At 34.9% G+C, this 23,538-nt stretch overlaps 1 protein-coding gene across 4 annotated transcripts in view; it reads left to right on the plus strand.

Moving 5' to 3' along the window:
- Nucleotides 1-23,538, plus strand: part of PRKDC (protein kinase, DNA-activated, catalytic subunit) — a 192,623-nt gene that overhangs the window by 140,978 nt on the left and 28,107 nt on the right. For 3 of the 4 annotated variants that reach the window (XM_074199918.1, XM_074199922.1, XM_074199921.1), the window contains 9 exons: nucleotides 240-448; nucleotides 2,272-2,410; nucleotides 7,711-7,899; nucleotides 8,935-9,159; nucleotides 10,602-10,710; nucleotides 11,674-11,785; nucleotides 13,906-14,095; nucleotides 20,120-20,294; nucleotides 21,264-21,457. In XM_074199918.1, the coding sequence (XP_074056019.1) occupies nucleotides 240-448; nucleotides 2,272-2,410; nucleotides 7,711-7,899; nucleotides 8,935-9,159; nucleotides 10,602-10,710; nucleotides 11,674-11,785; nucleotides 13,906-14,095; nucleotides 20,120-20,294; nucleotides 21,264-21,457 (1,542 nt within the window). The remainder of the gene's footprint in view (nucleotides 1-239; nucleotides 449-2,271; nucleotides 2,411-7,710; nucleotides 7,900-8,934; nucleotides 9,160-10,601; nucleotides 10,711-11,673; nucleotides 11,786-13,905; nucleotides 14,096-20,119; nucleotides 20,295-21,263; nucleotides 21,458-23,538) is intronic. The other variant, XM_074199920.1, reaches the window with a different exon arrangement.

The following is a 23,538-nucleotide window of genomic DNA, read 5'->3' on the forward strand; positions in this document are numbered from 1 at the left end:
TAAAAATGTGTGGTTCTTACTGGTTTACTCATTTTGCGGGTGGGGAGCTTTAAGTGAAGTTCTGCTACAATAGTGTAAAAACAGAAATGAAGTTTAGCAAATTGAACTTTTAGGACAAACTTTGTTATTGCTACTTACGTCAAAACTTTCTTTAACATCTAATAAAAATAGGTCGTTCTTCCAAGAAGATGTAGTTCTTGTGCCATGAACTAAATATTTAAATGTTTGTGGCTTCACAGGAAATGAGTTACCAGCACTCAGAGCTCCTAAGCCTTGACTCATCCACTGTGAGCACCAGTTGTCTAGCTAGTCTGCAGCAGCCAGTAGGAATCCTCCTTCTTGAAAAAGCATTGATGCATCTGGCTCCTGCAGAAGAACCACCCTCTAAACGAATGCGGGGAAAACCCCAGCTCTCTCCAGATGTCATCAAATGGATTGAACTTGCTAAGTGAGTAGTGACTGAGAACAAGGTCTGCAGGTGTTGTCCAACAATTCATAAATCTTAGCAGGGATGTCTAATTCTCTTCTTTAGCACAATTTGTACCCACAAGTTACCGAATGAGTAGTATCTAATCTCATTGGGAAATGAAATGTTTGAAATTTTATGTGTGTTCTAGATTAATTGAAGTTTACTTCTTTCTAGTGTATATTTTTTGATGAAAATCCTTTCATGCTGTATTATGTTATTGTTTTCTTAATCATAGTGTTTAAACTTAATGTAATCTTTTATTATAAGACTAATAAAAATATCTTAGCTCACACTTTACTATTCTTTAAATGCTGTCAGATGCAATTATATAATTTCACTTTATTTTGGAAGCAATGATGTGAAGTCTGGAGAGTAGATGAGGTCCTCATTTGACTCATGAGAAATCTGTAAGCCAGAAAGATTAAACATATAAAAGATAGTAAGTGGAACATGAACCCAAATCTTCTCATTCTTAGCCATAATTCTCAGGGTGTATATACCTATTTATGTACAATAGGCAGATGACACAGAGGGCTGCTTAGAAGTCTAAAAGAAGTCACTGAACCTCTTGACTTCAGTTTCTTTAGCTGTAAAATGGGGAAAATATTTGTGCTACCACTTTCACAGGACTATTCTGAGGAAAATTGTTTTGTCATATTTAAGAGACTATGTGACTTACGATTATCAGCTTTAATTTAGCACATCCTTTTTTGTGATTGCTCAAATTTCTCTCAGCTTAAAAAGTAAAGTTGCCAGATGCAGTGTTATTGTAATACTAATTTTTTTGGCTTGGTTCTATTTTTTGTTTGTTTGTTTGTAATACATGTCAGGTAATCATAGAGGCTATCTGATCCAAATCACTCCCTGATAGATTAATCCCCTTTACAGCATTCCCTATTGGGTAGCCTCTATTCATGGGCCTCCAGAGGCAGAGATATCCTGTGAGGCTAGCAATTGTATTTTCGTTGGTCCTTTGGAACCAAGAAAAATAAAAACTATGATAATTGTCATGGTTATTAAAATTGCTATTATACCTCCCCCCAAATCCTTCAGTTTTAGCTTCTGCAATTCTAGCTTGTTTCTTCAGTTATTACTTTTCTCTTTCTTGACACTATATTTGATGCAGCTTTACAGTGTGTTAGCTTTTTTCCTGACCAAAATCTGTGTCATGTGTTTATTGGATATAGAGACAAAAAAAACTACATAATTTTCAAATGATCTACTATCTAGCAATATCTCACCTCATTCTGTATTTGTATCATTGATTTTCTAAACCTTAATATAAGGAGGAAGCTAGGTGGCACAGTGAATAGAGCACTGGCCCTGGAGACAAGAGGACCTGAATTCAAATATGGCCTCAAGCACTTAATAATAGGCTAGCTGTGTGACTTTGGGCAAGTCACATAAATCCATTGCTTCAAATAAATAAAATAAAATAAAAAACCAAAACCTTAATTTGAGAACCTGATGTGTATAAATGTGAAAGAGCTGTACAAATATGATATCTCCTTCCTAAGACCATCTTACCTACATGTTCCTTGGAAATAATAGTTTCAGAATTATATAATTGTATATAAGGTACATAGAAGGCTGAAATTATTTTAACATAATAAAAAACTAATGGCAATGCCAGAGTTGTAATAATTGTTTTCATATTAACATGGTAAACTTTAATTTTTCTTAAAGAAAGCAGTTACTCTTTCCTTTTAGCCAATCAATTTTTTGCATGATTTAATAGATTTCAGTGCCATAATATTTATTTCTTAAAAAATTTTGAAGTGCTTTTCTTTTGTCTTTTTAAGGTTATATAGATCTATAGGAGAATATGATGTCCTTCGTGGCATCTTTAGTGGTGAAATTAAAACGAAGCAAGTAACACAGAATGCATTATTAGCAGAAGCCAAAAGTGACTATTCTGAAGCTGCTCAACAATATAATGAGGTAAAATGAATCAATTGCAAATAATCTTTCCCCCATATATTCACTTTTTTCAAAAGAGGAAAATCATTACATTGAGATTTTAGAGCTCTCAAATTCCTTCATTTAAATTTTCTCCTTGAATTTAATTTTTAATTGACTTTAAAATAACCAAATTCACTTTTGTTGCCTTAGCATCATTTATTCCATAAAACAGATGTTTCAGTTTAATGATTAGAGGCCAAAACACAAAAACTTCTCTGTGCCTTTAAAAAATTGTCAATAATTGTCTTGAAATTATATAATTTTTTTCCTTGAAATTTAAGGAAAATTATTTTATAGATTCTATTGTAGTTACATGTTCAAATGAAAGACTCTTATGGCTAGAAGTGACTTTGAAGGTTTTATCCTTTTCTGATCTTTTCTCTCATTGCCCTTTGGAACAACACATTCATACTAGCCTAAACCAAAACTGAAAATTTCTCTTTTCTTCAAAGACCTCCAGAGGAAATTCCCAAGTCTCTCCTAGAAAGTAGTTGTAATATTTCCCAGCTCTCATTGTTTGGAAATTCTATTCTTATGTCAACCCTAAATTGTTAATTTTGTACTGAGGTGCTTAATTATAGTATAACACTGACTAGGTCCATTAAGTTGGTGTTTTAGAACCCAAGCCCTGCCAGGTTCCAGCTTGCTCTGAAGGTTCTGAACACTGTTCTAGCCACTGAGACTCTGCTTTACAAGACCCAAACTAACTAAGATTGCAGAAGCTCACTACCAGCAGGTAATGCTGACCACCAGGGCCATGCATTGTTTGGCTGGCACATCCCATGAGACCCAGTACAATGGCATCAGTCTTGTGTGGGCTTTCTCATCTTCTGCAGTAATAGTAGCAGGAGAATGCTAGTAAAGGAGGGACATGACACAGGTGGGGTTAAGAATCCCAGTTTTTAGACTAAACGAATTTACTTGGCAGTTGTTACCCTAATGAGAGGTCCTTCTTCAGTGAACTGAAGTCCTAGAGAACCTGAATCATATCAACACTGATGTTATTAGTGTAAATAAAACCAGGTAATAATAATGACAAGAAGACTATCTTTGGAGAGACAAATAAAGTAGTTAGTGCACTTGGTTTTATCATTCATCTAAAAGCAACTAGAAATACTGTTTCAGGGTCGATTTGGTAATGCAGTGCTCAATTTTAAGTATTTGCAGGAAGATTACCATAAAAATAGTTGCAACATCTGTTGCAGAGAATGACAAGAGAGAAATTGTACCATGGATTTGATGAGATGCTTCAAATTAAATCAACAGTTCTTTAATAATAATTTGAATGCAAATGCAGGCATTGTGGAGAGCTCTAGTCAGTCAGCAGTAAGCAAACAGTAAGCAAGCATTTGTTAAATGATTGCCATGTGCCAGGCTCTCCTGAGTGTTGAGAATAGACTTGAAAGCCACCTCAGGTAGCATCTGTTGGATCTCCTGGACAGTAGGAGGGATTTGGCAGCTTTTGGGACTGCTGAGTTAGAAATTGGATTGTCTTTATGAAAACATGTTTCTTCAGATCAGTAATAGTAATAGAAAGTAGAAATGCCTCAAATTCTTTTATAAAGCAGTATTATCTAGACTTTTTGTACTAGTTGAAAATTAAACAGAAACAAATATTGATGGATGGAAAAACAAAAGGTGAAAAACAATCAAACTCAATAACTTCTTCAGTAAATCTGAGAACATAAGTAGATACAGAAGTAATGACAGGAGGTTTGTTTTGATAAGACCTGAGAAAATGAGAAAGTTGCCAGAAATTAAACTTGGTCCAACATCTTGTACCTTTATGCTGCAATGAGTTTAACATGGATACACAGCCTGAGTATAAAAGATTGTCATTTTTTAAAAAAAAAGTTTGTAGTGAATGATGTCAGGTACTGTTTACAACTGTGGGGAGAATATTGAACTACACAAGGGATATAAGCAAACTTGCATGATAAAGAGCTAGTTTTGGTTATGTGAAATTGAAAAATTTTCACAGTTGAATAAACTAAAATAAGCAAATATGTTGAAGTCTTGACAACTCAAGGACTTGGATTCTGATCCTATCTCTCAAGCATTTTGTGTGACATTGTATAAGTCCTATACTCATTCTAGACTTCAGTTTCCCTGATTAGAGCATATAGCCTTTGTGGTCCAGCTCTAGTAGCCACTTAAAAATATTTATTGATTATCTGAGATATCTAGGGAATCAACAGAGAATATGTTAGATTAAGAGCCATTCCCAGAGGGATGAGTGGTCAAGGGGTGGACAGTTTTCAAATGAAGAATTGCAAACTATTAATTATGTGAAAGATTGTTGTAGATCATAATGCATATGATAAATGCAAACTAATATTAATTACATGATTATACCTTCTATTGAACAAGATATGACAAAATGTAGAAGATTTGGGAAGATAAATACAGTAACACATTATTGGAGCTGTGAATTGGTCTAACTCTTGTGAAAAGCAATTTGAAATTATAAAAAGTGACAGAAATTTCCTTCCCTTTGACCTAATATCTCATTGTTAGTCATTTTCAAGAAGGTCAGAAGTGGAAAGAAATCATGTAAACCAAAATAGTATGGTACTTTTTTTTGTGGTAGCCTGGAACTGGAACCAAAATAAATGCTCATCAATTAGGGGGTGGCTGAGGAAATTATGGTAGACGAATGTAATAGAATACTGTTGTTCTATAAGAAATGACAAATATGGGGCGGCTAGGTGACGCAGTGGATAAAGCACCTGCCCTGGAGTCAGAAGTACCTGGGTTAAAATCCAGTCTCAAACACTTAATAATTACCTAGCTGTGTGGCCTTGGGCAAGCCACTTAACCCCATTTGCCTTATAAAAACCTAAAAAAAAAAAAAAAGGAAAGAAATGACAAATAATAATAAGTATAAAAAGACTTTTGCTTAGAAACAATATAAATAAAAAAACCCCACAAAACTGAGCACTGTAGGTTTGACTGAAGAAGATTTAACAGCAGCTTTTTAAAAAATTTTAATTTATTTAAGACAATGGGTTAAGTGATTTGCCCAAGGTCACACAGCTATGCAATTATTAAGTGTCTGAGGCAAAATTTGAACTCGGGTCTTCCTGACTCCAGGGCCAGTGTTCTATCCTCTGTGTCACTTAACTGCCCCCAAAGAAGATTTAAGAAAATTTACCTCCCTTCCTTCATTGGAAAAGGGAGAGGCTATCACTGTGGAATATTGTGTGTGTGTGTGTGTAGTCAGATTCTCATTTGATAAGTAGGTTAGTGGGGGAGGGTTGTTTGGTAACAAAGGGTAGCCCCTTAGCAGACAGATATATTTGGAGAGACAGGTGATATAAAAGCAAAATGCAGCAATAAAATAATATTTTTATTATAAAAGAAAGAATTTTAAAAACTTTCATTTATTTCACAAATTCTCAAAGTAAGGATGATGACATAGGGACAATCTTTTAAAAGATGTATTCTATTTATTTTCATGCATTTATCTCTCCCTTCCACTACCCTATCAAACAACAAGCAAGAGAAATTCATTGTTAAAAGAAACCCACATCTAAGAGATTGCAGATCCATCAAAGATCCATCCATCTCTTATTTTGTACAAAATGTGACCAATGATTGGCCACTATCGTCTTCAGAATATGTATTTCTGTAATTAAAGAATGTTAAGGGGCGGCTAGGTGGCGTAGTGGATAAAGCACCGGCCCTTGAGTCAGGAGTACCTGGGTTCAAACCAGGTCTCAGACACTTAATAATGACCCAGCTGTGTGGTCTTGGGCAAGCCACTTAACCCCGTTTGCCTTGCAAAAACCTAAAAAAAAAAAAAAGAATGTTAATAAAGCTTTTTTTCCCTACTCTTGAGTTCTTTTTTTACTTATTTCTGTTTTTTTCATCTTAAAAATCATAGAAAGGGGCAGCTAGGTGGCGCGGTAGACAGAGCACCAACCCTGTAGTCAGCAGTGCCTGAGTTCAGATCTGGCCTCAGATACTTAGCAATTGCCTGGCTGTGTGGCCTTGGGCAGCCCCTTGACCCCATTGCCTTGTAATTAAAAAAAAAAACTAAAAAAATTATGGAAGGAGCTAGATCTTTCTTGTTCTTAGTGTCTAGAGTTAGAATCCTAGAATCCTATTCTAAAATTCATTCTGCAGCTTCAAGTCAGTGAGTATTTTTTTAAGTACCTATCATATGCCAGGCCACTGTTCTTGAGCAGTAGGCATACTAAAGGCATTCACAGAGTTAACATTCTATATTGGTCTCTTCTCTGAACCCTTATACATTGGTACTGCATGCTTTTATAGTTGAATAGAAGAATTGCATGTAGCAATTCAGTAACAATTGGATTACTATTAAGTACAATGGCAGTATTACTTTGAAATATCTGCTAACTATATTTGAGTTTTAAATTATTACAAAACATTGGTAGCAACAACTCTGAATATGAACCTTCCCCCCCCCTTCTTTTCTATGCATTTTCCCATAATAGCTGGGCAACATTTCCTTTTCCAAATGTAGAATGTTTTGGGGTGGCTAGGTGACTCAGTGGATAGAGCACCAGCCCTGGAGTCAAGAGTACCTGAGTTCAAATCCAGCCTCAGAAACTTAATAATTACCTAGCTGTGTGGCCTTTGGCAAGCCACTTAAACCCATTTGCCTTGCAAAAATCCAAATGTAGAATTTTTATATATATTTATAGTAAAACTTCATAGGTAAAAAGGTCTTTTGAAATTGACTAATCCAACAATTCTTTTCAATATGAGGCATCTAAACTTGCCTCTTTCCTTTTTTTAGTGTCATATTTCTGATATTTTTTTCAAAGTTAACTCTTAAGAACCTGTTAGATATTCGAATTAAATAGGTGGCTAAATTCTTAAAATTTCCCAGTATTGAACAGCGTTCTAACTCCTCAAAAAAAGCTAAATTACTTGTAAGGTTAGCATTCTTTCAGTATATTAGTAGCAAGAGGCCCTTTTGTTTTTTCTTTTTTTTTCCCACTCAAAATCACAATCTCCGGGTTCTTTGTTCCAGTTTTTTTTTTTTTTTTTTGCAAGGCAAACGGGGTTACATGGCTTGCCCAAGGCCACACAGCTAGGTAATTATAAAGTGTCTGAGACCGAATTTGAACACAGGTACTCTTGACTCCAGGGCTTGGTGCTCTATCCACTGCGCCACCTAGCCGCCCTGTTTCAGTTTCTTTAGGCATGAAAAGAATTTATATGTAAAGGGTCCCACTGGCACCAATCTCCTTTTATACCTCTCCTTAAATTTTTTGTAATTGGCTTAACAACTTTCTTTTTCCTAGGCTTTAAATACACAGGAATGGTTAGAGGGTGAACCTACAGAAGCTGAAAAGGATTTTTGGGAACTTGCCTCTCTTGAATGTTATAATCACCTTACTGAATGGAAGTCACTAGAGTATTGTTCCACCACAAGTATTGATAATGAAAATCCTCCAGACCTTAGCAAAATGTGGAGTGAGCCATTTTATCAGGTTTGCAAAACTTCCTTTTTAAAGATGACTGAAATGTAGTTAATGCTTATATTTGAAGATTCTGGATCCATTATTAAATATTTAAATCATTTATTTCTGCATATTTATTTATATTCTATGATTAATTTAAGTTTTTTATTGGGGAATGTATAGAATGACCTTTTTTTAGTGTATTGAAATAGCTTAAGTCTTTCTCTTCTAGTTAGTCTTTTTTTTAGATTTTTTCAAGGCAATGGGGTTAAGTGACTTGCCCAAGGCCACACAGCTAGGTAATTATTAAGTGTCTGAGGTTGGATTTGAACCCAGATACTCCTGACTCCAAGGCCGGTGCTCTATTCACTGCTCCACCTAGCCTCCCCTAGTTAGTCTTTTCTATGTAGATGAAATTAATTTTTTATTTTATTTATTTTTTTAAGTTTTTTTGCAAGGCAAATAGGGTTAAGTGGCTTGCCCAGGGCCATTTATTAAGTATCTGAAGCTGGATTTGAACTCAAGTACCCCTGACTCCAAGGCCAGTTCTCTATCCACTGAGCCACCTAGCCACCCCGAAATTAATTTTTGAATTAGAGTCTTCCCATCCCTGCTATGAATGTATACTGATTTTTCTATTGCTTCTAATATCTTAAACAAATTGTCCTTGATGCTAGATGTCCTAGAGTTAAACATCATTTGCCACCACCTGCATGAAATAATACTCATTCAGCTATTTCAGTTATCTTCTCAGGACTCTTTTAATTATCATATTTGTTTATTTTTTGTAAATCTTAATTTGCATAGGTCATCCAGACACAAGCTAGCAGGGGAAGATGTTTCTGCATAGTTGTGGCAATTATTGTTCATTTATAATAGAATAAATTTAAGATTTTGCTTCTGAATGTGGATGTTTGATATCATTAAATAAAATCATTATTTTTCAGACTTTTACCTGAGATTGGAATTAAACACCAATTTTACACACACACACACACACACACACACACACACACACACACGTATATGTTATTAATTTCAATGGGATTTTTTTCTTTTCTTTAGGAAACTTATCTACCATACATGATTCGTAGTAAGTTAAAGTTACTGCTTCAGGGTGCCAGTGACCAGTCACTCTTAACATTCATTGATGAAGCTATGAAGAAAGAACCCCAGAAGGCACTCATAGAAGTTCACTATAGCCAGGAATTGAGTCTTCTTTACATTTTGCAAGATGACTTTGACAGAGCAAAATATTATATTGAAAATAGTATTCAGATTTTTATGCAGGTAATAAAAAGATATTTTAATATACTTTTTAAAATTACTGCTAATTGCAAACTCCCACAAAACATTGGTAAATATTTGTCTTTAGTTCTTTAACATCCATTTCTTCCTTTTGTTTTTCTCCTTGTTCACTTGTTTCTTCTTTCTGTTCTTTTCCTTTTATACTTAAACCTATTTTTATTCTTTTAGATTTTTCAAGGCAATGGGGTTAAGTGGCTTGCCCAAGGCCAACCGGCTAGGTAATTATTAAGTGTCTGAGGTCGGATTTGAACCCAGATACTCCTGACTCCAAGGCCAGTGCTCTATCCACTGTACCACCTAGCCGCCCTATTCTTTTTTTCTTTATCCATTAGTTCTATATTTCTGTCTTTTTTAGAATCTTTTAAAATTAAATTTAATTTTTTTCCAATTAAATATAAAGATAGTTTTTTTTCAACATTGATTTTGTTTTGTAAGGTTTTCAGTTCTACATTTTTCTGCCTCCTTCCCTTCCTTCCTCCTCCCACCCCCTCCCCATGACAGCAAGTAATCTGATATGTTATATATGGGCAGTCATATTTAACTCATTTCCGTATTAGTCATGTTGTGAAAGAAGAATCAGAACACAAGGGAAGAAAAACCATGAGAAAGAAAAAAAAATTTTAAAAAGTGAAAATAGTATACTTTGCTCTACATTCAGACTCAATTTTCTTTCCCTCTAATGTGGATGGCATTTTTCATAACAGTCTTTTAGAATTATCATTATGTTCTATATTGTTGAGAAGAACGAAGTTTATCATAATTGATCATCATGCAGTGTTGCTGTTAATGTGCCCAATGTTTTCTTGGCTATGCTGACTTCACTCAGTGACAGTTCTTGCAAGTCCTTGCAGAGTTTTTCAGAATTCTTTAAACATCTATTTGTTTGTTAAAGTCAGCATGCAGAGCAAATTGTGTGGAGGACAGTTCTCTGTGGAATAAGATATAGATGGAGCTTTTATCCTGTTTCCATTCCTCCTTTCTTTTTATATTTTTCTTAACTTTATAATTTCCTGAGTTATTTTTTTCTCCATTTAATTATCTTCGGGCTCTGTGCTCGGTAGATATTAGTTATTCCATTGAACTAGGTGCTTTTGGAGTTGACAGATGATCTATTTGTGATTTGGATCTCTTAAAAAAATAATTGCTTACTATTTGCTAGGTACCAAGAATACCAACAATTCTTACTAATAATGAGCTATATTCAGTGGGGGGAGACAAGTATGTAGTAAACATGTAAGCTTCAACATAAAATTATTAAATATAGATTACTTAAGTTTTCAAATAATTATTAACTAGATTTATGAGCTTTTAAAAACAGATCATGTATATCTCAATATAGACAAGTCATAAATTTTCATATTTTATGGGAGCATGTTGAATTTTTAATGCTATGATTTGTGTTATGTAAATAATTTTCTTTCTAGAATTATTCCAGTATTGATGCTCTTTTACACCAAAGCAGACTAACCAAACTACAGTCTGTGCAAGCTTTAACAGAAATTCAAGATTTTATCAGCTTTATGAGTAAACAAGGTAACATTTATTACTGTTTTTTTAGTGTGAAATTTATGTTTTAGGGATTTTGACATTTTTATATTTATGATAAATCTGAAATATTTTTTCACTTCATAAGAGGAGTTTTATTGTACTCTTGATAAAGTTAAAACTTTTGAGTAGTGATTCAAAATTTTAAGATTTTTAAAAATAAAATAATTTTCAGATTGATGATGTAACATCCTGTTCTTGTATTTAACTCTTATTTGTCTAAAACTATAAAAATCCTTTTGATTAGTCACTATCTTGTGAACACATTTCCCCTATGCTTTTGCCAATACTACCTCCTTATATTTGGAATCCTCTTTTTCTTTTATCTCCTGATATTCTCCTCTCATCTAAACCTCTACCTGTTGATTTCCTGATCCATCCATCCAACGACTGTTTCTCATCTTTCTCCAGTTTCTCACAATGCTTTCTTCTCCTCATATATAAATTATATTTTAATTATGTGCATAAAACTTTCATACTAGATTATAACTCCTTTTAGAACAAAAATGCTAATCCAGTTTTTCTAAATATTTCTTTCCTTACCTAGCTACATATTGGTAGATAGGCAACTAGGGATTTGAGTATTAGTTATAAATAATTTAGGTTTAATGACTGTAAAGAGAAAAATCATTAAATGCATGTATTCGGCATCCCATTGTTCATTTATTTAATTCCATTTTTTCTTCTGTACTAGAGAAAATATTGGCAGTGTATCATTCTTTTAAGTATTCATTTTTTTCTTTCTTCAAACAGTAGAATTTTTAAAAAGACAAAACAAACCATATGTTAACTTTTGAGTTTTCTTTTGTTCAAGAAAAAAGTTTTTTCCTATTGAAATGAAGACATTTAAGCTAGGTTTATCTATTTATCTATTTATTTATTTATTCCACTTTGTTGATTGATGCTTGGCATTGGATTATGGGTGTAGTCATCCTTTAAAATTATTTTTAGGTAATTTATTATCTGAAGCTCCCCTTAAGAGACTTCTACAAGTCTGGACAAATAGATATCCAGATGCTAAAATGGACCCAATGAACATCTGGGATGACATCATTACAAATCGGTAAGATGAGATGATTGAAAGAATTAAATAAGATTATTTTCTAGACTCTCCAAACTGCTTTTAAAAAAATAAACTCTTCAGAAATCTGAGGTTTGATTAAAATATAGGTATCCCTTACTATGCAGATTTTAATGTATTTTTTCTTCTAACAGAATTTTTCATTTTTTAGTTTTACATTTTGGCTCCCTAACGTGCCAACCTACACCCTCTTTTCTCCCCTTCTCCCTCCCTCCCCTCAGAAGCCTAAGTAAAGAAAGCAAGTGCTTCACCACAATGTTGAAGCTTCTGCTGAATCCCTTGCATCTGGATCCTGGCTTTACACAGGGTTTTGAAAGTGAAGCTGTTTCTGGCAGTGGCAGCATCAGTGAGTAGAATACATAAGAGGAGCAGGATTTGCATCAGCAGCACATCTATCTACTTCCTTGTTAGTCTCCACCTCCCTCTGCCTCTCCGCACTACATTTTAGGTAACACAATTGAACCAAGGAAACCTCTACCAATTATGATATAATGCCTTCTCATTCAATTATTATGATTATAATTATATAACCAGTAATCACTGAATATAGACAAGATGGTATGTCTATCTTCTTATTTCCATGAGAACAACCAATTCCAATTAAGAGAATGAAACAAACACCAATGGGGCCATGGAGAAGATCATCTTTTCTGTGTTTGGGTCTTTTTCTTTGTATTCATGCTATCTTTTTATTGTTCAGTCATCCAGTTCTTCAATTATCCTAACTTTTCAGTTATTCATGTGGGTTTTGTAATTCAAATAGGACTCTTCACTGAAATAGCCTGATAACAATCACACCTACAAAAATTCTCCTGAATTTTAATCATATAAATGCACAAGTGTTGTCATCAATGCATCATATTAACTATGTTGTGCTTAGCAAGTGGTCATAACCTGAAAATTCTTTATTTTGTAAAAAATTGAATGTGTCAACCTAAAGAGTTTCATGCTTCTTGCTTAAAGGAAATATTCATTTTACAGTTTGCCTAGAACCTTAGATATTCTGTTGTCATAGGCCAAAAGTGAAGACTGGAGGAATAGTTTTTGATCTAACACAGAGATTAACAGTTTCATTAAAATATAAAATTGTAAATCCACACTCATTATCCTGTGTGAATGGAGGCAGCAGTTACTTTACAGACAATTCTCACTTTATATAAATTTGTATTGCACAAATTGATCTTTAAGGAAAGAATTTTCATTCATATCTCCCCCTAAAAAAAAAAACTACTTCTCAGAACTGTGCTTTCTCTCTCTCTCTCTCTCTCTCTCTCTCTCTCTCTCTCTCTCTCTCTCTCTCTCTCTCTCTCTCCCTCCTTCTCCCCTCTGCCCTTTAGTTTGGCACTATTTGGTCTCCAACCCCCTGCACCAGAAAAAAAAAAAAACAGAACCTCCAAGTTAAAACCAAACACTACTACTGCTACCCTGGATTGGGGCTTGGTTTGAAGCTATGGAAAAAAGAGACCTTTGCCCAGCTCTCCCTACCTGCATGTGTATCTGGCCCTCCTGTGTCTGTCTTTCTGTGCTCAGGAACAACATGTCTGTCCCTGTTCTCTGCATGTCACACATCCGTGTCTGTGTCTGACACTCCAACTCCCAATATGTTCTTCCTCTCAGTTCCAGCCAATCCCTCAGATGACAGGCCCCAACCCCAGTGTTGTTCTTCCTGCTCTCACTTTTCTGTCCCCAGACTCCATGTCTCCTTGAACTGTGTGCTTGTTCCCAACCTCAAGGAACATAACCTTTCTGCCCTTCTCCATACCTACAGGCATATTCACATTACATGAAAATCACTTTACATAGAATGTAAGAATGGTCCATTGCAGAATGGTCCATTAATATCAAGTGAGAACTGTCTATATTTTTACTAAATTCCTTATCTATGAGAAAGACCTGTAATGAAACTGATTTTTGAAGATTTGAACCTTTGAAATGAAAGCCAAGTTTGTAACACGTTGGCTGAAATTTTTAAAATAATTTTAACAATGGAAACTCTGAACTTCTGATTCATTACTTGGTTTTGTTGTGATGTGTACTAGGAAAAACTGATAACTTTGGTTACTTTCATGGATCTATGTTATGTTTTCCTTTTCCTTGTGTAGATGTTTCTTTCTTAACAAAATTCAGGAGAAGCTTAGTTGTCTCCAACTTGATGATAGTATGGAAGTGGACAGAGATGGAAATGTCAGTGATAGGATGGAAGTAGAGAAGCAGGAAGAAGACATTTATTCAATGATTAGAGGCTGCAAGTTTTCCATGAAAATGAAGATGATCGAGAGTGCCAGAAAGCAGGTATGTGGAATGAACCTTCCTTGGTTTCTTGACAACACTATGGAATTCCAGAAACCAGTCACATTTGTTTTTAATATGATGTTTCATAGGGCTTTCCTTATTACTGTATTTTAAATTTCACTGATCTCTAAAGACAACATGAGGTACAAGTCCCTGCTTTCTTGATCTCTAAGCCTGCTTTTGCCTCTTTGGATTAAAAACTTCTCAAATCCAACCCCAAAATTACATTTTCCCTCCTTTTTCTGTTGTAATTGTCTTGATCTCCCTCTTTTTACTTTTTTTTGCCCTTGCTCTTCCTTACTACAGTGTACACAAGTGTGTTTTCTAGAGTTTATTACCAAGGGGATTGAATGGTATGCAGAGATACCAACCATAGGTATCTGTGTCCTTGAAACATCATAGAAAAGAGCTAGGAAAATAGTGGATTGAGCACTGATCTTGGTGGCAGAAATAGGTGGTTCAAGTCCTGCTCTTGTTCCCATTCAGACTTTAGGACCCTGAATAAGTCATTTTTAATGTTTTACCATTCTCAGGTACCATGACCTATAAATTGTGTAGAGGATTCTATTCTGAATTGGTATAAAAAGTTGCTCATGAGGATCTCCTTACATCATGAAGTCAAAGCAAAGGTCTGGTACAGAAAATGAATAGGACTCTGTTAGAGGTGGGCAGTGCCCAAATTTCACAGAATCTTAAGAATTGGAGGAGACCTAAGAGCCAATTTAATCCAATCCATATCCAAATTAAAAAACTCATCTCCAACATATTGAAATAAAATCATCCATTAATTTGTTCAAATATTTATCTGATTAGGATTAATTCACTACCCAAAAGCAGTTCATTACATTTTTAAAAAAAATTTTCAGTTAGTCGAAACTCACTTCTACATCTCCCATCATGAAGAGAAAAACAAAACCCTTATAACAAATATGCATTGTTAAGTAAAAATAATTCTTTTATTAATGATGTCCCCCCAAATTTGAGTCCTTCACCACTCTGAGAAGTAATGGATAATATGTTTTATTATAGTCTTCTGGAATTATGGTTAATCATCAACACATTATTCTTTGAGTAACTGATCATAAGGAAGTTTTTCCTTGTGCCAAACTAAAGTCCAGCTCTTTGCAACTTGAATCCTTTGCTCTTGATTCTTTTTTCTGATGAATTTTCTAAGTTCTTCTTTGAACTTATTCTCTAATTACTTTTCCATCTAATCTATCAGAGAATTACATCTTTCCCACTAAAACCCCTGTTCTCAAAGGGGAAATTGATTGCTTATTTCAGTTATGTCGCTTGCTGATTATACAAACCCAGTGTCATTCACTCTTTGCCTCTTACAAAATCTGTTGATTATTTGGTAGGCTTTTGATTTTCCTAACCTCCATGCTTAATCACTAGTTGACAAGCTAGGTTTCTTCCCTTTGTCCAAGGGGGAGCTGGTGGAATATGGAGGAACTCATAAAACATATTAAAACAGTGTCCTATCTCAGGGGGCAAAAATTCAACTCAATATATAAAAGTTCAGAAGGCACTCTTTTACAGGTAGTAATTGCTGCTTTATTAGAATAAGTATTACCAATTATTAATTATTCAAAGTATCATAGAATTTGGAATTAGAAATGCACTTCGGAAATCACAGAATGCAACACCTTCATTTTATAGATGAGAAAACTTATTACCAAAGTGGCTTGTTATTTAAAGGAAATCTTTGATGAGTCTTGTAGTGAATCAAAGAATCTATTTGTAATTTGAACAATTACCTTTTTTATATCCTTTGGAAGTTCAGGGATTTTTGTAGCAGAAAGGGCATTAAGCGCTTATTTAGGCCTGGATTCTTGAACTATCTGATATTTAGACTAATTATAGATAAAACAATTGACCCTTCTGAACCTAAAACCAGGTTTCTATGACTCTAAAGTCAGCTCGTATCCACTATACCACACTGCCTCAACTACTGGGATATAACTTTCTGCCCAAGAAAGTGAATTACAAATATCACTTTGAGGTAGGCAATATATTATTACCTCCATTTTATACTTTAGAGTCATAGAAACCTGGTTTTAGGTACCAGCTCTGACACATCCTGATCGTGTTAGCATAAACACGCTATTTTAACCTTTTAAGTCCCTAGACAGTCGTCTTTTTTTTTTTTTTTTTTGGCAAGGCAGTAGAATTAAGTGACTTGTCCACAGTCACACAGCTGGGTAATTATTAAGTGTCCAAGGCTGGATTGGGCTTGTGCTCTATCCACTGTGCCACCCAGCTGCCCCTCTAGATAGTCTTCTAAAAGTAAATTGAAGATTATTTCCATTCCACATTGTTCAGATGTGTTTCATCACAGGACATTGCCCATGCTGTTGGAATCACAGTTCTGAACCTTCCAAAGAAGTGAAGCTGCCTTCCCTTTTGCTGTTCCTTAACCCTTTATCTGAGCTTCCATATACTACTGGAAAAAGTTTTAAAAAAATTGCAATAAATATAGCACTATCTAAACTCAAGGAGGCCATCACCACTGAATAGCAGTCCTTTCATTCATTTACATTTATTTCACCTTTTTTTTCCATTCTTTTTTTTGTCATCTCATATCACTCTGATGTCTTCCACCACTACCTGCTCTTTTACCCTAAGCCCTCCCTCTGTACTAGTGATCCTGTTCCATCCCATCTCTTCCAATAGATTGCTTCCTCTGTCATTCTTTTCTCACTAGTCTTCCTGTCCATTGGCTGCTTCCGTGCTGCCTAAAAACACACCTGATCCTCCAAAATCTTTCCATGATTCCCTGAGAGCTGGTGCCCTCTAGCTCTTCTCCCTTTCATGGGTAAATCTCTGAGGTCATCTCTGATCATTGTCTCTGCTTCCTTTCCTCATTCCCCTCTTGACTCCTGCTGCAATGATGGTTCCTGACTTCATCATTTAAAAATCTTCAATTAAGAGCAGTGCCCTAATTTCCAAATTTTCTGACATTCTTTCAGTTTTCATCCTTCCTAATAATCTCTTCTCCTTGATTTTCTTCTTTGTAGGTTTCTGTGATACTCCTCCTTCCTGGTTCTTGTATTTTTCTGATTGCGCTTTTTGGTTTCTTTTGCAGTGTCATTATCTAGGTTGTGCCCACTAACTGTGGGGTATCCCAGGACTCTGTCTAGGCCCTCTCCTCCCTCTCTGCTGTTTTGCTTCATGATTTCATTAGCCCCTATGAATTCAGTTTTCATCATTATGGAAATCATATTCAGGTCACTCTATTTAACTCTTAACCTTTCTCTTGATTGCATTTCCAACTGCCTGTGAGAGATCTCATACTAGATATCCTGATATATCTTAAACTCAGCATGTCCCAAATTGAGCTAATTATCTTCACCCCTAAAATCTCTCCCTGTTACAGTCAAGAGAAGCCTCATTCTCGTCTATCACCTGGTCTCACAACTTAAGCATCCTCCTCATCTCCTCACCTCATCTCCCTTCCTTTACATTCAATCAGGTGCCAAGTCTTGTTGATTTTACCTTCCTAACATTTCTCATATACATCCCCTTCTCTCTGATACAGCACTACCCTGGTTCAGGTCCTCATAACCACATGACTTGTCCATTGCAATAACCTTACTATTTGGTGTTCCTATCCCAGTTTTCCCTTCTCCATTTCATCCTCTACTCAGCAATGAAATTTATTTTCCTTCAACACAGATTTGACCTTATCATACTTCCCCCTACCCCCAACCCCCTATTTAGTAAATGTTAATGGCCTCCAATTACCAGCACCAAATATAAAATCTTCTTTTTGGGTTTTAAAGCTCCCCTCCCGTAGTCTTCTTACACCTTACTGTTCCCCCATGTACTCTTCACTACAGTGCTACTTGCCTCTTTGGCCTCATTTCTGTTCCCCACATAAGATATTCCATCTGCTGACTCCATGGATTTTCTCTGGCTTCCTTTAGTTACCAGTTAAAATCTCCTCCCTTTTACAAGAAGTATTTTCTAATCCTCCTATTTTATTTTTTTTTAAAAGAAAGATTTTATTTATTTTGAGTTTTACACTTTTTCCCTATTCTTGCTTCCCCCCCTCCCCCAGAAGGCAGTCTTGTTATCATCTTTACATTTGTTTCTATGGTATACATTGATCTAAGTTGAATGTGATGAGAGAGAAATCATATCCTTAAGGAATAAAAATAAAATATAAGAGATGGCAGAATTATATAATAAGATAATGGGTTTTTTTTTTTTTCTGAATTGAAGGTAATAGTCCTTGGTCTTTGTTCAAATTCCACATTTCTTTCTCTGGATACAGATGGTATTCTCCATCACATATAGACCCAAATTGTCCCTGATTGTTGCACTGATGGAATGAACAAGCCCATCAAAGTTGATCATCACCCCCATGTTGCTGTTATAGTGTACAATGTTTTTCTGGTTCTGCTCACTTCACTCAGCATCAGTTCATGCAAATCCTTCCAGGTTTCCCTGAATTCCCATCTTTCCTGATTTCTAATAGAACAGTAGTGTTCCATGACATAATATACCACAGTTTGTTAAGCCATTCCCCAATTGAAGGACATTCACTTGATTTCCAATTCCTTGCCACCACAAACAGGGCTGCTGTGCATATTTTTGTATAAGTGATGTTTTGACCCTTTTTCATCATCTCTTCAGTGGTATTGCTGGATCAAAGGGTATGCACATTTTTGTTGCCCTTTGGGTGTAATTCAAATTGCTCTCCAGAAATGATCCTCTTATTTTATAGTGCTTTTTACTTTGTTGATTATCCTGTACATATGTCATTTGTACATAGTTGTTTGTATATTGTCTCTCTCATTAGAGTCTGAGTTCCTTGAAATCAGGGATTGTTTGCTATTCTTTGTAGCATTTACTGTGGCCTAACATCATAAATTCTTGTTGACTGACTGTTGACTAACTTAGTGATTCTCTATTGCATCCTCCCCCAGTTGCTTTCCAAACCTTCAATTTCTTCAATCTCCAAACTCTGTCTTCAACTCGTCTCTCTCTTACTTAATAGTCATATCTCTTACAGAGACTATTGAGGCCATTCATCAGAACTACTTTAGTTTCCCCTCTTCCAGATCTCACACCTTGCTTTCTTTTTTCTGTCCTTTCTTTCACCTTTCCCTCTAGTCTCAGATTAGGTAGCCCTCTTTATCTTTGCCCTTGATTCCATCTGTTCTTCTGGAGAATGCTGTATCAAAAATCCCTTTTCTCTCATATTTAAATACTTCTCTATCAATTCCAGCCTGCTTGTAGATTCTGGTCTCTCCTATCCTAAAAAAATGAAAATTTAGAAACAACTTTCCCTAACCTCAAGGTATTATCTTATTTATCTTTCCTTTATTGAAAAAATATACAAAAAGATTACTCACTTCTCAATTCACTGATACCTAGAGTTCACATTCTGCCATCAGTCTTCTTTCATGGTACTGATTTCGCTACATCTCATCCAGACCAGACCTCTTGCTGTTTTTTGTCTCATCATGTTCTTTTTCTTACCTCTGTCAGTAGACATGTCCAGGTATGGAACTGACTCCACCTTACTGTTGACCTTTTTTTCCCTTCAAGATGTATTATCTCTTCTGTGATTCCTTCTCTGACTTCTAACTCCCCTACTAAATCTTTTACTTAAATCTCACAGCTTCCTCTATCTTCTATGAATTGGATGATTTTCTAATGCATAATATTGCTTGGTTTTGCTTAGTGTGAATAATGAATCTTATGCAAATGTATATTACATGTTTCCATTGAACTGTAAGTAGTTACCATTTTTTTACATAGTTCAAACTTAAACAGTGTGAATTCGAAGTCTTGGTACACTTTCATGGAACCCATTAATTGCATGGAGACATAACTATACAGTTATTGGATAAATACTTCCTCTCTACTAGAATAAAGGTTCTGTGGGGAAATGATAGCATTTTTCATTTTTTAATTCCTTCAGCTTTTTACAGTTTTTTGCACATAGGTATTTGTTGTATAGTCATCAAAATGTTTATACAGGAAATTATAATACTCTTTGTTCTTTTATAGAATAATTTTTCAGTTGCCATGAAACTATTAAAGGAACTGCATAGAGAATCTAAAACAAGAGAAGACTGGCTGGTGAAATGGAATCACAGTTATTGTCGATTTAGCCACAGCCACAGTCAAACACAGAATAGTTCTGAGCAGATTCTCACAGTGTTGAAAACAGTCTCATTATTGGGTATTTATATTCTTCTGCATAAGACTTTCCTTTTTTTTTTTCCTTCTACATCTCTCTGGAATATAGTTATTCTTTTACATTTCTTTTTTTATCTGAAAATTTTTTTTCATTGTGTTTGCTTGATATGATATTTGACAAGTAAAAAGTTAGTTTTTAGACATTCTCTAAAACCTGGTAAAAATTGTCTTTTCTAGAGAAAATAGAAAAAAAGTTGAACCCAATGAATAAAGTTCAAGATGACTTTTCAAACCTGAATCTTTGTGAAATGAGAATCATAGAAATTTTCCCTTCCTAAAAAATGTTGTGAATTTCATTTTGATATTCATGCTGAGCACTTTAAACTTCTCAGAAGACAACCTTTATGTCCCCTTTGGTGAATTAGCCCCCTCCTTTTTATTTTAGCTTTAGAGTATTTAATAATGAAGCCTGTGGAACAAAGAAGGGGAGAAATTCTTTTTTCCTTGACTGCCTACTTTACAACTATTTATGTCTAGTCTTACAGAATATTCAATATTATTATTTCCATATCTGCTTCTACTGTGCCCCAAGTCAATTAAGTTAGTAATATTTTTCATCTGTGATTTTATCTTAATTTTAAGGAATCTTTACTACAAATATAATTAACACTTAATAATTAGTTTGAACTGATGAAGGGCAATTTTTTTTTTTGATGGCAGGATGATTTTTAAATTTAAGGGGTTTGTTTCTTTGGATTTTGATACATTTATTGCTGATTGGAAAGTTCACTGAAAACTCAAGTAATTTGTCAGTCAGTGTGAAATCCGTCCTCAATCTTTTCTGGAAGGCAACCTTATTTAATATTATTTCTTTTTTTTTTTTAAACCTAGCTTATTTTGAATAGTTCTTTAATTTTTATAATTTTGTACATTCTACAGAATTAAGTATTTTAAATTTATGGGGTTCATTTGCTTAAATTTGTGTTTGTGTATATGTATGTGTGTGATCTAGCAGATGAGAATACATCCAGCTACCAAAGCAAGAATAATCTGGCTTTCTGTAATCAGAATATTCTCCTGGGGATCACTTACAACATCATGACTAGAGCTCTCAGCAGTGAGCCAACTTGTCTTGCTAAAATTGAAGAAAGTAAAGCTAAAAAAGTTTTAGAGCTTTCTGGTGCCACTTCTGAGGATTCAGAGAAGGTAAATAATTGTGGGAAATTGAATGTTTAATGTTATAATACTGTATCCATGCATGAATTTAAGTTGCTGGCTACCATAGAATAGTTTGGTCATTGGTCATTGTCACTAAGTGTTTCCAAAGTCATCCATAACTTCAAGGTTGGGGGGAAAGTGGGACACCAAGAAAAAAAAGATCAACAAATGAACTACAAAAATATCTTTTAGGGGTGGCTAGGTGGCACAGTGGATAGAGCACCAGACCTGGAGTCAGAAGTATCTGAGTTCAAATCTGGCCTCAAACACTTAATAATTACCTAGCTGTGTGGCCTTGGGCAAGCCACTTAACCCTACTGCCTTACAAAACCCTATTAAAAAATCATTCGCTTTTATTTAGGTCAAATTATGAGTCATGTAGTAAGCAGCAGATTCTGCTAGAATTTGAATATTTAAAGTATGACACTTCTTTGATATAATAATGATAATTATATCTAAGTGAAGTCCAATACAGCAGATAGGAATCAAAATTTCAATTCTGAAATTTAATTCTTAAAGTTCCACAAAAGGAAATTGGCACATATCTATATATTGTTTCTATAGTCACTTGAAACTTTCAATATAAAAGTTGAACTTCTAAGTGGGAGCTCAGTTTAGATCAGAGATTCTTAACTTTTTTGTTAAGCCACCCCTGTTTGTTTGCACCCCTGTGGCATTCTGATGAAACCTGTGGACTGCTTTACAGAATTACATTTTTAAATATGTAAAATAAATTATTTAAGATTACAAAGGAAGCCAGTTATAGTGTAATAAAGTTATCAAAGTTGTTTTAAGAAAAGTTTTTAAATTGTCTAAACCAAGTTAAGAACCCCTTATTTTGATAGTTCCTCCAGAATAGAGCTACTTTTCTTTTTTAAAAGAATTGGTTCTCCTTACTTCATCCCAACTGGAAGTGCAGCAGCCACTCGTGGGCTCAATCCGGCTACTGTTGGGTTAGAAGTTTTGAATTGTTCCATTTCTAATTTATGTCGTTTTGCCCTTCCTTAAGCAAGCCTATTGTATTGTTGCCAAACTTAATGTAGATACTTGATTAACTGAGCCTTACTGGTCTCAACTCCCAGTGCAAGTAATCCTTGAACCTCAACTCTTCACTATCACAAAGATTACTTCTCTCCTCTCACAAGTACCACTGCAGCCACTGCTATAGACTTCTCTGGATTCCTAGGTCTCTTTAGTCTATCTCTTTTTCTGTTGTCTGTCTTTCTCTCCCTCTCTCTTTTTTACTGTGTCTCTCCCTTTTCACATTCTACATTCTAGCCAAATTAACCTCTGGGCTGTTCCCTAAAATTGATATTCTGTCTCTTGTTACTGTGCATCTTCACAAGGTTCCTCTTTCCCTGCAATTCCTTTCCTCAACTTAGGATCCCTACTAAGGTTCAGTTCACGTATCCTGTGAAGCATCCAGAAAAGAAGGGGCATCCTTTCTTGATATCCTAAGGGGATTTTTTAGTGCTTTCTCCTTCCTCAAATTATCACATGTATACTTATAAAGTTTGTAGTAAATTTGTAGTAAATTACTTTAAGGTAAAGACTATTTTTGATTTTCTTTGTAGCTGAAGAGCCCTTCACAAAACCCATGTTGATAGTAAGCACAAAATGTTGATTGACTTTTTTTGAAATGGAACCTAGTTGTAGAAAATTTTTTTGATAAAGCTATTTTATTGGTATGGTACAAGTTTATCTCAAATTAGAATTTTATTCTAAATCTCAATAGGATTTAAAGATAATTTGTGATTTTCATTTAGTTTTTCACTTAGTTTATGAATGGTTAGTATATGTTTTGTGTACCTTGAAATTCTGTAGATTCCAATTCTTTTTTCTCTGCTACCACATCTACTTTCATTCAGGCTCTCATATTGTGCTTCTTTTAAGCACAACTGTTCCTCGTGTCTTCATGGTCAGTTATAGAGGCCCATGTCTTTAGTTTTTCAGTTGATTTCTTCCCACTTAATGCACAACAGTCTTCTACAAAGAACAGAGGCTTGCATGGGACAGGTGCTGACTCCTTTACTAGGTCATTCCATAAGAAGTTCTTCAGGATGGATTTT

The sequence above is a fragment of the Macrotis lagotis genome, chromosome X, assembly GCF_037893015.1.
Source record: "Macrotis lagotis isolate mMagLag1 chromosome X, bilby.v1.9.chrom.fasta, whole genome shotgun sequence".
NCBI classification, from domain to species: Eukaryota; Metazoa; Chordata; class Mammalia; order Peramelemorphia; family Peramelidae; genus Macrotis; species Macrotis lagotis.